The sequence below is a fragment of the Alosa pseudoharengus genome, unplaced genomic scaffold, assembly GCF_046254945.1.
Source record: "Alosa pseudoharengus isolate Yale_2024_CS ecotype anadromous, Long Island Sound unplaced genomic scaffold, YU_APseudo_1.1 YU_APseudo_1.1_scf_2, whole genome shotgun sequence".
In the NCBI taxonomy this organism is placed as follows: domain Eukaryota; kingdom Metazoa; phylum Chordata; class Actinopteri; order Clupeiformes; family Clupeidae; genus Alosa; species Alosa pseudoharengus.
This window is the reverse complement of record NW_027468663.1, coordinates 49,055,238-49,073,741: the sequence shown is the minus strand read 5'-3', so window position 1 is coordinate 49,073,741 and position 18,504 is coordinate 49,055,238. Positions and strand designations below refer to the sequence as shown.

The 18,504-nt window shown below is 43.0% G+C and overlaps 1 protein-coding gene across 1 annotated transcript in view; it reads left to right on the top strand.

Annotated features, from left to right (window-relative positions):
• The first annotated feature begins 13,673 nt into the window (after nt 1-13,673).
• The window catches only part of LOC143133563 (A-type potassium channel modulatory protein DPP6-like), a 32,702-nt gene continuing 27,871 nt past the window's right edge, over nt 13,674-18,504 (top strand). Inside the window, exons 1-3 of the mRNA XM_076293318.1 lie at nt 13,674-13,700; nt 15,514-15,628; nt 18,027-18,125. Of these exons, the coding sequence (XP_076149433.1) occupies nt 13,674-13,700; nt 15,514-15,628; nt 18,027-18,125 (241 nt within the window). The remainder of the gene's footprint in view (nt 13,701-15,513; nt 15,629-18,026; nt 18,126-18,504) is intronic.

The following is an 18,504-nucleotide window of genomic DNA, read 5'->3' as shown; positions in this document are numbered from 1 at the left end:
TGCCTCCACCAATTTCAGGTCTGCAGAAGGGATCATTATTTCTACTACACCTCTGTAGTACAGGCCACAGCTCTGTGTGGTCTTGAATGATGACCAGATTCAGTGTCAGCTGGTGTGCCATATTTTCCTGGCATGTATTTCAAATACCTGATCAGGTCAGAACAAAGTATGCCGTGCCAGCTTCATGGATGGCAACGTCAGTAGTGCTAGGTAGTAGTCTGAATCCTGTTAGGAGCGTCTCAAACGTCAGTAGTGCTAGGTAGTAGTCTGAATCCTGTTAGGAGCGTCTCGATTTCTTTCTCAACAAATCTTTTTGGCGGCACAGCAAAACACATCTTTGCAAATTGTAAAAATGTTTTCAACGAAAATACACATATTGTTGAATACTGACACCATCAGTGCAGCCATTGGTTGTGTACAAAAGTGGTGCCAACCGCCCTCCTTGGGCTTGCCGGATAAGCGCTTGTGATTTTTTCCTGGGAATGGAAATCACCGGCACCGGGAGAGTGGCCAGACAGATCTGCCATAGCAAATCCAAAAGTGTTCCCAGATCCCTCTGTCCCCCAGGCTAGAGTAGTGGAACAGGATAGCTAAATGATCTGTGTGAATCCTCATAACCATTTTGACCTTCATTTGACTTAATTGATTAAGTGTGTAATTTCTGATACGCAAGCAGGGTCATGTATTTTAAGACACTGTGTCTGTGGGAGGGACATCATTAATACACTGCTCACATACATAGATACATAGTTTATGAATTAACTTGATCACCTGTAAACAATAGTAAACATAAGATGCAGCTGTCACCTCGAGCAGATGGATAAAGATATGAGTTATGTCAATTGATCGTGTGCTCTCTATGGTGTGTTGGTGATTCAATAGCAGTAAAAATACATAAGCCTCTTGTTTTTTTGTTTAGTTTTTTTTTGCTTTTTGCATGTAGCAAGAATCTATTTGCATCCATCTTATGAGGGAAAATACTGGCAGCGTTTTTGGCTATAAATGTGTGCATGCGTGCATGTGTGCCTGCATGCATCTGTGTACAATGATAACTGATAAGTTACAGCAATTTGTCTCCTTTGTTGACACCCACAGCCCTTTGCCATGGCACTTGGTTGCACAATAGAAGCACGTGTGTGTGCACCCTATAGTGTTTCAATGTAGGGTTTCTATGGGCCAGGGCCTGGAGGTTTCACTATCAGTCTCTCTTTCTGTGATTTTAAGCTCAAGGGCTGTATTTTGGGTCACCAGCGCATGGCGTAAAGTTCGTTATTCACCGGCGCGAAGTTGAATTCGTTATTTTGCACCTTTATTTTTTAAGCATTGCGCCCAGGGGTGTGGCAATTAACAACCTAGGGAGGGACCTGGCGCATTGTCTAAAAATCGCTATCATACACCACCTAAACCTGGTCAGAAGTCAATGGCGAGTTGTTTATATGCTATTTTAAGAGCGCATGTCAACAGTCATATTGGCAGGTGCACGCACCATCCTTCTATCATTCATGAATCCACACCAGCGCACGTCCATGCAAAGCATTACAAATTGCACGATTACAATGGTAAACATAATTAGAATAAAGATATTACGAAATACTGTACATCTCATGATGAGTAGTTATTCACCATCATTTGCAAAGTGATTAGGGGAGAGGCGAGAGACACGTATGGAGCACAGCTGAAGACGCACTGTCACGAGATATAAGCAACTCCTCTGCAGGATAAATGTTGTTTTATTCAGTCATTTGAGCAACATTAGGGTAAGTGTTGCATTTTCCAGCCTATGTTTTCGATGGTAACCCATTGTCAGTCAATAGTGAAAGTAACTGCATATAACTGTCTTGTCGTTGACTGACTCCTTGGTGAAGTTAGTTTCACTTTGCCAATGAGTTCAAATAATAGACGAGTGCAAATGCGTGAAGGCTATGCTAGGCTTTAGTAAAGCATGGTTTAAGAATGACTATTCCATACGGTCTCGCAAGCAGCCTTCTTCAAATGCGCCGTTGAATGCCAAAATACCGATGCATTTATTTGACATATCGCGCGTTGCGCCGTTAAAGGGAATGACAGATGTCATTCTCATTGGTTTAAAATGATGTTACGCCCCAAACACACCCATATGACTGATTAAAAGACCTAGGAACACCTTGTTACGCCATGCGCTCCACTTTTGATAACGAAACCGCTCCCAATGTGAACTGGACATCCTACTAAATTTGAATAGACTTTTGACGAGTGACCATGCACTTTAGAATGTCATGATAGGGCCCCAAGTGTCACGTAAGTGGACAGAATAGGGGATAGCAGTTTCTCTGTCTCTCGGTCTGTCTCTGTCACTTAAACACAGGCACACACACATACAAACACAGGTGTGGTGTACACACACACTTAAAAGATACTTTCATGCATTTCAAGGGTTTAAAGATGTGTAGATAGACAGGGAGACAGACACACAGAATTATAGTTGTGGTGTGACTGTAATGGCCAATTTGGGGAGCCTCATTTACACATTAAGGGCCCTATCATGACATTCTAAAGTGCATCGTCACTCGTCAAAAGTCTATTCAAATTTAGTAGGATGTCCAGTTCACATTGGGAGGGGTTTCGTTCTCAAAAGTGGAGCGCATGGCGTAACAAGGTGTTCCTAGGTCTTTTAATCAGTCATATGGGTGTGTTTGGGGCGTAACATCATTTTAAACCAATGAGAATGACATCTGTCATTCCCTTTAACGGCGCAACGCGCGATATGTCAAATAAATGCATCGGTATTTTGGCATTCAACGGCGCATTTGAAGGAGGCTGCTTGCAAGACCGTATGGAATAGTCATTCTTAAACCATGCTTAACTAAAACCTAGCATAGCCTTCACGCATTTGCACTCGTCTATTATTTGAACTCATTGGCAAAGTGAAACTAACTTCACCAAGGAGTCAGTCAACGACAAGACAGTTATATGCAGTTACTTTCACTATTGACTGACAATGGGTTACCATAGAAAACATAGGCTGGAAAAAGCAACACTTACCCTAATGTTGCTCAAATGACTAAATAAAACAACATTTATCCTGCAGAGGAGTTGCTTATATCTCGTGACAGTGCGTCTTCAGCTGTGCTCCATACTTGTCTCTCGCCTCTCCCCTAATCACTTTTAACCGTCATTACCAATTTGCAAATGATGGTGAATAACTACTCATCATGAGATGTACAGTATTTCGTAATATCTTTATTCTAATTATTTTTACCATTGTAATCGTGCAATTTGTAATGCTTTGCATGGACGTGCGCTGGTGTGCGTTCATGAATGATAGAAGGATGGTGCGTGCACCTGCCAATATGACTGTTGACATGCGCTCTTAAAATAGCATATGAACAACTCGCCATTGACTTCTGACCAGGTTTAGGTGGTGTATGATAGCGATTTTTAGACAATGCGCCAGGTCCCTCCCTAGGTTGTTAATTGCCACACCCCTGGGCGCAATGCTTAAAAAATAAAGGTGCAAAATAACGAATTCAACTTCGCGCCGGTGAATAACGAACTTTACGCCATGCGCTGGTGACCGAAAATACAGCCCTAAGTGTGTGTTTTCAAAGCTATTATGATAGGGCCGACAAGTGACCACTCGAGAGAAAACCTCCTGCAGCAATATGGCGAACAGCAGAAGTGAAACTGGATATTTAATAATGAATTCAGAGGGTGTAGCGCTCAAAAGGAAACGGCAGAGGTTTAAATGATTTAATAGGCAAGTTAGCAGCATCCAAACAGTGAGCAGAACAATGGCAAATGTCGTTAACGTGAGTCTGTAACTTTCAGGCTGTTGCAACAATGGCTCCCCTTCCTTTGTAGCAAGAGAACAAATGTCTTGTCTTGTGCATTACAATGCATTATTCTGATAGATACCATGTGCTCTGTGTATCTATGTCTTTGTCCATGTCACTTTATACTTTAGGATTCAAGGTGATTTAAATGGGAAATACTGCAGCATCACTTGAAAAGGTCTTTGCTGGGGTGCTTGTGGGAAAAGTGCACCACATCACCTACAAACTGCTAGGATAAATTGCTGATGTTCTATTGGTGAATAAAACATTTTAATGTAACAACAAGCACATTTCCAAACTGCTCTTGCTCACTAAAGACAGTGCATGATATATCTACTTCTAATTAGTCGACGGAGGTCCATCGGTGTTGGTGGAGCTGCACACTCCACACCGATTGGAGATACATATGGTCATTGGCAGGTCAGGCATTCGACTGTCGGCTTGGTCTGTGGTCCCAGCTGAAGGGCCTCAGGTAAACAGTAAGGTTCTGTCCACTGAATATCAATTGACAGCTAATGACAGAGAACACAATTTTGGACTGGAGTGCAAAAACAACTTTTCTTGACTGCAAACATAGCTTGTATATATATATATATATATATATATATATATACAATGAATAAGGCCCCTACTAAATGACATACATTGCATATTATGTAATACACTGTCATTTGTTATTTTGTTATCTTGTGGGTGGGACTAAATACATGGTCCTTGACCAGCTGTGGCACAAGTTCAGCAGCATCTATTATGGGGATACTGTTTGGTCTGGCATATAAAACTAAAAAAGAGACATCTAGAAATGTTTGTCCTTTTTGTGAATACACTGAGTGAAATTACTATTTAGAGGTTACTGTTTGAGGTTAAAGTTACATTTTCACCAAGGGCCAAGTATCAAGTGGTTAGTTGACCCTTTTTATGTTCTTGTGTTGTCTGATCTGCACAAGGCATATTGGCAGGGGTTGTTCTTTGTTACAAAAGGCACTAATAGCCCATATTCACGTCCTTCACGGCTCCAGAGGCAAGGAATCCAAGTTTCCAAGGGAGGGCTTTCAGTTGAAACAGAAGCAGACAGATGCTCCTATCGGTCTGAACCCGATCCTTAGCTGGCATGCATTCTTAATTTAGCAGTTAATGCCCTTCATTTATTAATGGGCTGCTGACAGAAAAAATACCCCAGATGCTGAGATGAATTTGTTTATAACAAAACATGGCAGTTTTTTTTTTTTAATCGACTCGGTTGTCAGTCATCAGTCATACTTAAGCAGTATCTCCTTATAGTCAGAAGTTAGTTGTAAAATATACAGCTCACCTTCCCATTCAGCCAAATCCCAAGAATAAAATCGAGGCATCAGGTCACTTCTTTGCCTCCCCACTCCAAGTGTCACCCTAACAGAAACTGCTGAGAGGAAGGTTTCCTCTTCTTCTTCTCATCCCTCCTTTCCTCCGATCAACCCTAACCTTGTCACTGCTACCCTCTCTCTATCGTCTTCCTCCCTCCCATCCACCCACTCCCTGCCGAGTTTTTTCCATCTGGTTCTCCTTGTTCCCTTGGAAACAGTGGAAGCAGGGCACTGTGACATCTGGAGGGATCTATTCCACACCTTACAGCCGAGGTTAGGGGTAGTGGGCGGAGGCAGAGAGTGGCCCAAACCTGTGCCATTATCACCCTGTTTCTAAAGACTACATCTCCAGTCCTGTTTACTTCATGAATCCCAAGTGTCTGAATCTGAGTTTGCTGTTGTGAGATGAACAGATGCTATTTCAACATAGGACCTTATAAAAACGACTTTAAAAACAAAATCTTCAGGTTTAGTTAATACAATGTTATATCTTCTGTAAGTGATTATCACTGTATTAGGCATTGTGCCAAAGATATGGTATGTGTGATTAGGCAGGGCATGCTTAGTGATGTGCTTTTCAACCAGGCTGAGGTGAGAGCCTGAATTCTTCATAAACGCGCCACTCCCCTGCTGAACCGAAACCTTCTGTGGGCTTCCTGCTGCTCCAGCCTATTCAGTGAGGCTTTTAAAACCTTTTGCCTAACATAATGAAGAGTTTACTGCAGAGCCAGAAATAGATGGTTTTACCTCAAGGGTGAAGGAAACTATTAGGACATGGCCTGAGAGACATTACATTACATTATATTACATTACATTTGGCTGACGCATTTTTAACCAAAGCGACTAACAACATGGTAACAGTTAAGTTTTAAAGCAATTCTCTCAACAATTTTAGGACAATTTAAAAACGGTAGAGTACAGTAAGAATAAGTGCATCAGTGAGTGCTGTTTTTAAATAGTTGAGTGTCAGTTCAAGACGGCTGGTAAGTGCTAGGATCAGCAAGACTTGTTGTAAGTGGTGCTATGAGAGGAGATGTTCTCTAAAGAGCTGGGTCTTCAGGAGTTTTTTGAAAATGGAGAGGGATGTCCCTGCCCTTGTAGGAACTGGCAGTGTGTTCCACCAACGAGGAACAACAGATGAGAAAAGTTTGGATTGGCCTGAGCGTACCGGTGGCAGAGCTAGATGTCGTTCGTCAGAGAAGCGCAGCGGTCTGGAGGTAGCGTATGCCTGTATGAGCGCATTCAAGTAGGTGGGAGCAGAACCGGAGACTACTTTGTAGGCAAGCGTTAGAGCCTTGAATTTGATGCGGGCCGCCATAGGTAGCCAGTGTAGCTGGATGAGCAGCGGGGTAACGTGCCCTTTTGGGTTGGTAGTAGACCAGGCTCGCCGCTGGGAGACCTGTCAGGAGGGCGTTGCAGTAGTCAAGTCGTGAGATCACTATTGCCTGAACCAGAAGTTGGGTAGCATCTTGAGTCAAGTAAGTCCTGATTTTCCGTATGTTGTAGAGTGCGAAACGGCATGACCGGGCGACTGAGGCAACATGATCTGAGAAGGTTAGTTGGTTGTCGAGAACAACTCCTAGATTTCTTGCAGTCCTGGTAGGTGAAACAGACAGGGAGTCAAATTTGATGTTGATGTCGTGGTGTATGGTTGGTTTAGCTGGAAGGACCAGCAGTTCAGTCTTTGAGAGGTTCAGCTGGAGGTGGTGTGCCTTCATCAAGACTCATTCAAGCTCCCAGGTCCACCCATTGGTGGAAGTGCATGAGTTGTTGTGTTCTACTGTGGCATTTTCTTGTACATACGTTTGTTTTGCTAAGTCCAATGAACATGCGGGGGGGGCGGGGGGGGGGGCATATATGCGGGGGGGGGGGGGGGGGGCATATATAACGCCGCAAGTAGCCTAGTCCGTTCACTAGTATAGTGGATTTCATTGAAAGTAAAAGTAGACGGGTTGATCAGCTGCGTCCTTAAGAATGCTCGATTCAAGTTCAGTGTGTGTGGCGATTTCTCTGATGAAGCCATGAAACGGTAAAGGTCAACAAATTGGTTAATAAAGACATCATTTTTAGAGTTTGTTTTCTCGTTTTGGTTTTGCATCGGGTTCGCGTCTAGTTTGACCTGTCAGGATTTTCAGATAGGCTTAATGAATGATCAGAGGTGGAAAAAGTAAGAAAATATTGTAGCTACTCAAGTAAAAGTACCAATACTTTGATGAAATATTACTCAAGTACAAGTTAAAATACCGATCTGAAAATGTACTCAAGTAAAAGTAAAAAGTAGTTCATTTAAAATGCACTTGCATTTGCTGAAAGGCATACTGATGTGGGATCAAAGAAGATTGGACGGAACAGGCCTATTCATATATCCACTAGATATGTTTAGAGGCAAGGAAATATACTGTTCTGATGTATCCAACCTTCCTTTATTTCGATTATTTTGTTATCTCAGCTGCGACCAAACTGTCACGTTCAAATCATGGTAAGCCATGTGCTCCATCCTCCAAAAAAACACTTGAATAATTCACCTCAAGATGAGTGGATGAAGAGGAAGCCTTCAAAATAGAATCAAAAGGATTTATCTGCCCAGAGGAAGCTCAGGTCCTTATGGCTTCTCAGTGCTTCCATTGTCTCTTGCTTTCCTTCCTCATCATCTCAAATCACAACAGCCTGTAACTATGCCCATCTTCCTCTGCCAGCATTGTTTACTCTGATGTACCGGAGTGCTCCCCTGAAAGGGAACAAGCAAGAACATCTTTTGTTGTCTGAGAGAAGAGGCATTATGGTGTGCTTTTTTCAGAAATAATGGTAAACAATTGAAGTTAACTAATGGCAGTGTCATGCCAGGCAATGGTACACTAAAGTGTGTGTGTGAGTTTGTGTGTGTGTGTGCATGCGCGCGCGCGCGCGTGTGTGTGTGTGTGTGTGTGTGTGTGTGTGTGTGTGTGTGTGTGTGTGTGTGTGTGTGTGTGTGTGTGTGTGTGTGTGTGTGTGTGTGTGTGTGTGTGTGTGTGTGTGTGTGTGTGTGTGTGTGTGTGTGTGTGTGCGCGTGTGTGCGTGTGTGTGTGTGTGTGCGTGTGTGTGTGCGCGTGTGTGTGTGTGTGTGTGTGCGTGCGCGCGCGTGCGTGTGTGTACAGGGTGGGGGTGGGGTGGTGTAAAGAGAATGCCGAGGGACATTGAGTGAAGACTACACAGCAGCTGGTAAGGGGCAGGTGCTTATTATACCTTCAGCCATGTTCCCTCCAGTTGCCACAGAAACTTAACAGAAACAAGTGGCTCATTTGAGAGCTAAAGCATTGTGTGGAGAGAGAATTTCATTATGATGTGCACAGGGAGGCCACAGCCCCCAGGCACAGCAAACAGTTTTCAAAGAAAAACAAAAACAGCACTTGCATGATAAAACATAATGCCCTCTCAGGGAAATTTGTTTTGGCATATTATAGCCCAATCATATGAGGTAGTATACTTTGTTGAATGTGAAATTTAATGCCCGGCACCTTTAAAGAAGTTCTACCCTTGGAATGCCTTGTTTACCTTGTTTCCAGCCATTCTACCGTGGTATAGAAAGTAGAGTTGCAGCGCACAAGCCCATTGACGTTCAGCCATCCTTGCATACGAAAACTGTCACTTAGATATATTCTGTGGGTGCGGTCTCAACTGGACGAGCTCATGAATAGTAATGAGCTCAGTCAATACCATGTCAGACTGACCAGTTTATTTAATTGGCCTGATTTCTCCACTTATTTATTTTCAATGGCTAGAGCTGACAGAGGAGGTAACAGTTCATTTTCACAATCACAACATTACACAAACACATATGGACCTAACATATTTCAAAAAATGGCACACAAAAAATGTGTGGCAGGGCACCTTTAAGTCAGTATCTTAGTTATCTAGTTAGATCAAATGTTAGATGTACATATGTACATAGATTGGAGTGAACTAGTTTTGTTTGGTTTGTTTTGAATATTTGTTCTGTGCATCTGCAGCATCATCTTATGTTAAAAAGGGCCTCATGCTTGTGTGTCTGGGATCCCAATTTCTCTGTGAAATTCTTTGTCAGCATTTCTACAATTTAACAATTCAAACAGTTTACCCATATGAACATATTTGTCGTCTGCTCTGCCAACATATCAAACTACAGGGGGCTTGTGTGGCTATTCATGAGCTGCTTTGAGACTGGAGTCTTTTCTATGTGGCTGGCAAGGCATATGTTCCCCATTTCAGCCTAAACTACTTACTTGGCAGCATGTCATATGGCATATGATCCTCTCCCTGAAATATATTTAATTCCCCAAACACAATTTTTTGTGTGTGTTGCTTTCAATGTTAATTTAACGTGGCTGATGTTATGCACAGGATGGGTGAAGTTCTTCACGAACAGGAAAAACATGAGTACTCATCCAAGCGTGGATGATGAGCTGTAGAAAAGCCTGTTACTCTAAAGGCTGTTCTCAGCTCATGATTATGGATTTCATAGCTGTTTTGGTGGAAATGGAGTTAAATGAAGCGTTGATTCATTCAAACATCATAGAGGTGAAGGAAAAACATCACATCAAAATGGCCTGCGTGCTACAGTGCATTTCAAAATCCATACAGAACTTTAAGACATTTAAGGGGGGGCAGCCGTGGCTTACTGGTTAGTGGTTCGAACCCCGACCAGTAGGAACGACTGAAGTGTCCTTGATCAAGGCACCTAACCCCTCACTTCTCCCCAAGCGCCACTGTAGCAGGCAGCTCACTGCACCGCAGAGACCAAATTTCTTTCACGGGATCAAAAGAGTATATATACTTATATACTTAAATATGACATAACATTAATCAGTGTTGTAGTCGAGTCCAAGTCCTGTCTCGAGACTTTCTGGCCATGATAATAGAGACAATGTATTTTGAGCTATACAGCTAAACTTGTAATGACAACATAACAGCGTGGAGGATAGCAGTGATCTCTGTTGAAGCCCATGCTGAATTCCATTAATGAGCCCATCACGTACAGAGGACCTAATGATCCTATTTAATGGCATGATTAAAGTTGTTAGGCCCCTCCATCACTGTCTCGAATGCGGACATAAACCTTTTTTCTGAAGTCACCTTGAAGTGGATAAACAGGCATCGAATATAAGCCAGTGCATTTCAAAACAGAACGGATGTATAGCTGTTGATGACAAGCTTAAATAAAGAAATCAAATACTTTCTAGACTTTTTTCCATTTGAATCAATGTTTCTCTTTTCTTGTTTTATTATTTTCTCTCCATCCACAAGCTAACATCCGCAGACACCTCAGACAACAAGCCTTGTTTATTACAGCTCATTGATGCACACACATCCACGCATTTACAGGCCATTAAGATGGCCGCGGAGAGATGCATCGAAATGCCACTCTGCACACTGAAAGCTCCGAAGCCTGTCGATAACTGCAGTGGCAATTAAGTGTGGTCTGTATCCAACCTTGCATACAAGCCTCACAGGGGTAAGCAGACTGATCAGACTCCAGGCCCCCCCTGTGTCCAGCCCTTGTGGTGGTCGTCTTAGGTGAACTGGCATTATCCTGCTTCATGATGTCTGCCTCCCCAGCACCCAGTGCAAGCTGTGCTCAAAGCATCAGGTTGGCCAGCCAATTAAAACAGGCACGGTGTGTGTGTGTGCGCACTGGAGACCAGACAGAAAATAAATAGGTTGAAATGACGGTGATATTTATGGGTTATGTGTTTTTTAAAGCATTAGTCCAGGTCTATGAATGACTGGTTTATGTGTGACCAGGAGAGGAGAACCATTGATGTCTGCATCCCCTCCCAGGGCACTTTGTAAGCACTAGTTATTGTTTGGTAATGATAGTGTCCTTGTGCTTGCATGCATTTAGCAATCTAATACTCTGCTTCTGGAAAACACAGAACACTGTCAGGGTCGCTGTCACAGGAGGTGGGCACTGCACTGCCAGGGGACATGCATTGTTGTGTTCAATGACAGAACACAAGTTTAGATAATGGTATGATGTGTGGAGATGGGGAGGCCTGAGATTGATGACGGGCTGGTTCGGTGTTTAGGATGATTGGTCCATGTCTGTCCAGTGGCATCTGGTCAAAATAGTGTGAATGAAAGCCTAAAGTAGGCTACAGCATGTCCCTCACTTCTTTTCGACACACTGCTGGTTTTACTCTACCGGACTCTTTTATGGTATGTTTCCTGTTTTCTTTTGGTTTTATACTTGTGATTATACTTTGAGGTATAGTCTTGTTTGTGATATTACACAGTAATCAACAATGTTGGAAATGAGCATGTCTCCTGCTGCGCTCGGAGTGAAAAGGGACAAGCGTGTTTGTGTTCCTCTGTCACAGACATTCTACCAGCCCCCTTTTCTGACAAGCGTGAGGAAATCAGACTGCAGACTACTCACTTTATCATCGTTAAATCCCACTTGACTTCTCCCGGGCTGCTCTGGCTCCGAGCTGATTTTGCCCTAAAATAGCAAAGAGCACAGTTCTGTGCCTCCTACTAGATGAGCTGGTCCCAGGGGCTGACCCCCCCCCCCTCCTCCAGTAGCCTTTCTCTGCCCCCCATTAGCTTGCCCTCTAAGACATTGCATGTCTCGTTGACAAGATGGTGTTTAAATGGGACATTCCATCTTCTCCTGCAAAGAACCTGTTGATCTGAAGCTTGTTATGCATGCTTAGTGTGCGTGTTTCAATCTGTGTGATTAGAGAGTTATGTCTTATCCTCTCTCTCCTAGATTAAATATTTAGATAGATAGATAGATAGATAGATAGATAGATAGATAGATAGATAGATTACTTTATTCATCCCCAGAGGGAAATTATGGTGTTACAGCAGCAATTAATAATATAAACATATCACACATAAACATACATACAAGTTAAAAAATAAATACAATTGGATATATAAATTCATATTTATATACAAATAAATACAATTGCAAATAAATACAATTGGATATATTGGATATATACAATTGGATAATTGGATATAGTCTCTGTTAAAGAGGTTGTAAACTGCATTGTCTCTCAGCATAAGATTTTCTCTCACGGCACAAAGGGGAGTTGTTGTAAATAGTTATGGCAGTGGGAAGGAATGATTTTCTATAACGGTCCTTGTTACAGCAAAGTTGGAGCAACCTCCAGCTGAAAACACTCTGTTGTTTGACCAGTAGTTAATTTAGTGGATGTGAGGTGTTACCCATAATGTTAAGGAGCTTTTGCAACATCCTTCTCTCAACAACTAACTCTAGGGGTTCAAGTGTACTTCCAATTACAGAGCCATCTCTTTTAATCAACTTGTTAAGTTTTTTGGTGTCATTTGCCCTGATGGTACCCCAGCAGATGGCTGCAAAGAAAATGGTACTATGGTAGAAACAGCAGACTGGTAAAACATGTTCAACATCCTGCTGCACACATTAAAAGACCTAAGCTTCCTCAAGAAGTATAGTCTGCTCTGTCCCTTCCTATAAACAGCCTCAGTGTTGTGCACTTCCAGTCCAGTTTGTTATCTAGATGTACACCCAGATATTTGTAGTTTTCCACTACCTCCACCTCCACCCCCCATGATGGAGACCGTGTTCAACTTTGTCCTAGCCCTCCTAAAGTCCACTACCATCGCTTTGGTCTTGGCCACATTTAAGAGTAGGTGGTTGTTTCCACACCACGCCACAAAGCTGTTCACCAGTTATCTATACTCAGCCTCCTCTCCATCCTTCACACACCCTACAACTGCAGAGTCATCAGAGTATTTCTGCAGATGACAGGTTGCAGAGTTGTACTGAAAGTCCGAGGTGTATAATGTGAAGAGGAAAGGAGAGAGTACAGTCCCCTGCGGTGCTCCTGTGCTGCTAACCACCTTCTCGGACACACATCCTCCCATCCGTACAAACTGTGGTCTTTCCGTAAGGTAATCAACAATCCATGATGTTATGGATGTCTCCACCTGCATCCTTTGTAGCTTCTCTCTTAGCAAAACAGGCTGTAGTGTGTTGAAGGCACTGGAGAAGTCGAAGAACATTATTCTCACCGCACTACCAGCTTCATCCAGGTGGTTGTGGGCTCGCTGAAGCAGGTAGATGATGGCATCTTCAACACCAACCTCACGTTGGTAGGCAAATTGCAGTGGGTTCATTGAGGTGGTCACCTGAGGTCTGAGGTGTGCCAACACCAATCTCTCCAGCACTTTCATGCAGTGTGATGTTAATGCCACTGGTCTGTAATCATTGAGGACTGATGGAGAAGACTTCTTGGGTACTGGAACAAGGCATGATGTTTTCCACAGCACTGGAACCTTCCTCTGACACAGGCTGGTGTTGAATAGGCACTGTAGAATCCCGCATAGCTGTTCTGCACAGGTCTTCAGGACCCTGGGGCTTATGCCATCTGGGCCTGCAGCTTTGTTCTGACACAGACTCTCCAGCTGCCTCTTTACCTGGCTCCTGGAAACATACAGGCTGATGGGGGAGGTAGGGGAGGGCCCTGTATTTCCTGATGCAGGGGAGGTTGCTAATGGCGCTGTGTTGCAGTCCATGGTGGTGATCGAGAGGGTCGAGGAGGTGTGAGGATGTAGCTGAAGGGGTGGTGGAGTTAAGTGGGAGGGGGAAGCAGGGGGTCCTGTGCTGAACCTGTTAAAAAAACACATTCAGCTTGTTGGCTCTGTTCAGGTTTCCCTCAGCCTCGGCCCCTTTCGCTTTGAACCCAGTGATGGTCTTCATTCCCAACCACACATCCTTCATGTTGTTTTGCTGGAGTTTACTCTCCAGCTTCCTCCTATATGCCTCTTTGCTCTCCCTTAGCTTTATTTTCCTTCTGCACACTCCTCAGTAGCTCTCTGTTCCCATCCCTAAAGGCCCTCATCTTTCTGTTAAGCACCTCCTTTAGGTCCCTGGTTATCCATGGCTTGCTGTTAGGGAAGCACTGCACTGTCCTGGTAGGCACAATGTTATCCACACAGAAATTGATGTACTCAGTTATGCAATCAGTCATGAAATTGATGTCATCACCATGGGGCTCACAGAGTGCATCCCAATCTGTAGCCTCAAAACACCCTTGAAGTTTTTCAGTCACTTCCTCACCACTCCCTAACAGTCCGTGAGATCACAGGCTGTTCCTTAACAACAGGTGTATAGACCCTTTCAACAATAAAAACAAAAACAATACTTGAACGTTCTATTTGGGCCCCAATCTACTTCCTCTGCATTAAGATAACATATGAAATGTTAAAAAGGAAGTCTTGTGGGGCCAACTATGATGCTGATAATGGAACTCTCTTGAAAGGGTCTATATGTTGGGACGGAGGCCGAAAGAAAAACGTTTACCCAGCCAGTATTGTTTTTTGATTTTAGACTTTTTTGCAGTCTTCTCAGAGAGGACAAAAATGCATAACTCCTCAGTAAGCTTGTATGGTGAGAATAATGTTACCATGTTTGTGACATTTCTGTTTCACTTATACTGAGTATACTGAGGCAATGTTGCATTATGTTGCCTCCGCCTGAACAACCTGGCAAAGCGGTTTCATCAGGGTTGATGTTTCATCTCCAGAAGCACCAATATCTCCTCGTGGGCTACCTGGAGGTGCAAATAGCAGTCCCTAAAAGGGGTGCTTCTTGTTCCATGGAAAATATGCTGTCTTGTTTATCAGTCCTCCTATTAACATGTCTGTTTATAGAAAGTACAGAGGCATTTGTGTCTTGTGCTATTGGAACTACAGAGGTTATGGTCATAACAGCATATGGTTGAACCTAGTCTTACAGATACCCATAATCATATGGGAGAAGGGTACTGGCAAATATTCAATTTAATTACACACAAAAAATGAATTAACATTGTTTATTGTGATTGCATTGAGTCATCAGAATATTAGAGTAGGTGATTGTTCATAAGAGTCTCATGAATAATCCCTCATTGTTCATAAGAGATTTGTTACCAAAAAATCTAACAAATTCTCTGAAGCATCCTGCTGTAAGAACAGTTAGATAAAACCATTCTTGTGTATGAATGCTTGGTGTTGACAGTTTAATTTGTGCTGCATGGAGGTGTCATGTGAACTACAATGTGCACCACAGCATGCCAGCAGGCTAGATCCACTCAGCTGAGCAATCAGTTTGTAATATTTCATGGCCTATAAAACTGTGAATGTGCCATGTCTGTCAAATCACAATCAGCTTCCAGGTACAGAAATGATGCAGAATGTATCAGACTGGTACGAACTTCAGTGCTGTGATTTAAAAATGAGGAGTAAATTCTGCACATTGGATGTCCTCAGTTTCCCCAAAACAAAGATGTGGTGTTTTATATATGACACATGATTTTATGGCCAAAACCAGGGCACACTGATGACAGTCTGTTGTGTGTTTGTGTGTTTGTCAGGAGCTGGTGGGGAGCAATGCGCCTCAGAGGAACTGGAAGGGGATCGCCATCGCCTTGCTGGTCATCCTTTTCATCTGCTCGCTCATCGTCACCTCGGTCATCCTGCTGACCCCGAGTAGGGCCTACACACACACACACACACACATGCACACACACACACACACACACACATACACACACACACACACACACACACACACACACACACACACACACACACGTGAGCACAGTGAGCACAGTGCAACTTCAGGTAGCGACACTGAAGTTGCACTGTGCTCATTACATCAGCCCACAATGCCCACAGATTATGAGAGAGACATTTCAAGTGTTTGTGTCAGGGACGGGAGCGTCAGGGAAGGATGAGGGAAAAATGAGGGGAGAACAACATGTATAGACAGGGCAAAACCCAGAATGATCTGATTAAGGTCACATAGTTAATGAGATCATTTGCATATTTAAATACATTATTTGAGTACATTAGTGTAAACATAGTGTATATTTACACTAATTAAGTAAAAACATTCATAATTGCTTTGCTATGATGTTCTTGTAAAGGTGAAGTCGCACATGAACGAAAAAGGTAAAAAATTACCTAATTTGCATAATGTAACTGCAATATCCTATCTAAAAACATACTTTTGTATGATCATTTGTTATATTTAATACAATTTGAATATTATTTGGGCCTAAAGCCATTAACTTATCTATTTACAGCCATATTATCAGTACATTTCTTTATTATGCATTAATATTCGTTAATGTATTCAAATATGCAAATTATCTCATTAACTATGCGTGATATAAAAATGTCCCAAGCAGAAATGGATTTTACGCGAAAAAGTACTATAGAATCAATTGAGAAATGTTTGGTAGTGACCTGACCCTGTCTAGTAGTGTGGCATCACAGGTAATGGACTAACATGTGGCAAGAGAATCTAGGCCTTTGGTCACAGATACAGATATGAAGCGTACAAACACACAGGAAGGGACACACTACAGGAGCCTTAGCTCAGAGCACTAGATTAGAACATGTGGGCATGATATATCAGTATAGAGAGAGCACACAATTAAAAACACCAGCATGCACACACAGACATGCTTACACATTCACTCAGCAGTGTTTTTGTGAGTTAAGGAAAAATACTAGCAGAAATCCTGTCTCTCACTCTGTCTTTCACACACACACACACACACACACACACACACACACACACACACACACACACACACCAGTTTTGAGCCAATGGTATTGCAGAGAGGATGATGGGTTATTATCCAGGTTCTTCTGAGGAGCTAATATGACTTTAATGTAGATAATGACGGTGCGGTTTCATTTAGTGTACATTATGAAACCACAGCTGATCTGGTCATTCTTTAAACTGGCACTACATCAGAAATGCCTCTGCAGTCTGTTTGAGTGTTTTTCTCTCTTGTTCATTTGCCAGGTTTTCCCAATTAGCTGCTTAGATATGCAATTGTAAAGCAATCATGATTTCACTTTTCTCTATGTGATTTATGCAGATCTCAGCCCACTCGCCCTGTAATGAAGTAGCTCCAAAACTCCATTTGGAACACAGCAGGTTTTTTATAGAATTAGACTGATTCAGAGCCCACTGTCTTTGACCTGGCTCTGTAGGGTTGAATTCTCTCTTTCTCTCTCTCTTGATCGCTGTCATGGGCTTGCCAGACCTAGTGCCCCTTGGCAGTGTCAGCCAATTGCACTGGGCTGGGTTGGGAGCTTGAGGCCTTAAACCCTGTAAAAGTCCTTGCTGATTTGGATCGATGCAGGCAGATCGATAGTCAGCCTAGAGAGGAGTGAGCCTCACATGGTGCCTATCCTCTTTTCCTTTTGATCTGGTATTTGCAGTCATTTTCTATCACAGACAAAAGAGAGATGGTGGCGTGTTTGTGCATGTATTGTGTGTGTGCGCGTGTGTGTCGGTGTGTGTGTGTGTGTGTGTGTCCGTGTCTGTGTCCGCCTGTCTGTCTGTCTGTCTGTCTGTCTGTCTGTCTGTCTGTCTGTCTGTCTGTCTGTCTGTCTGGGGGGGGGGGGGGGGGGGTAAAAGCGTGAGTTACCTAACTATTCTAGAAAGGTGGTGGTGGGTTCAACCACTCACTCTCAGAACTCTCACAGACTACAAGTACTCTTCTTTCACACAGTCACAGCTGAGCAGTCTTCTTCGAAATTCCATTACTGCACCATGTGACATGCTGCCCTTGCATAGAAGTCTGAAGATGTTTGATGTGTGATTTATTTTATGCATTTTACGCTTCTTAAGTCAGGAGTTATTTTTTTAAGATTAAGACATTTAGTGAGTTATTTCAGTTTTCATAACGTAGGTGGGGGAGACCTGCTGTCTGCAGATATAGTGCTACACAGTACTAATGATGTTTCTTTGACCCAAGAATCCAATACAATCCATATTATTATTATCTGCTTTGTCATTAAGCCATATGAGCTTAGAAAGTCAGGCTGACCCAGCACTGTTAATGTCCTTCCTTCTCACCTGTAGATGTGGACGACAGCCTGGCGCTGAAGAAGAAGATAACCGTGGACCACGTCTTCAGCAAAGACCTTGAAATCCACGATCCCGAGGCCACGTGGCTTACCGGTGAGTGCCTGTGGATTAGGCGACCTTTCCTTCCTCGTCTCCTCCTTAAGCGGAGCGCAGTCTTCCTGAGTGCTCAACCCGCCACTTATCAGCCCGCACTCGTCTGAGGAGAGATTGTGCCATTTGACACCATTAAAATTCTCATCGCCGATCTCAGGCAGGTATTTCTGAAGCACCTCGAGCATAAATCCTCATTTAAATGTGGCTTTAAGAAGCAGAAGCTCCATGCAGAGACACTCTCTTTTCTATATCTTTTATTTTTCGTCACTCTCCTTTTCACTCTTGCAATCAAAAACTAGAACAGACTGTACAGTCTCTGTGTGCTATTGCCTTTTGCAATTGTTCACTTCTAGTATTCTGTTTGTGAATATTTGCTAAT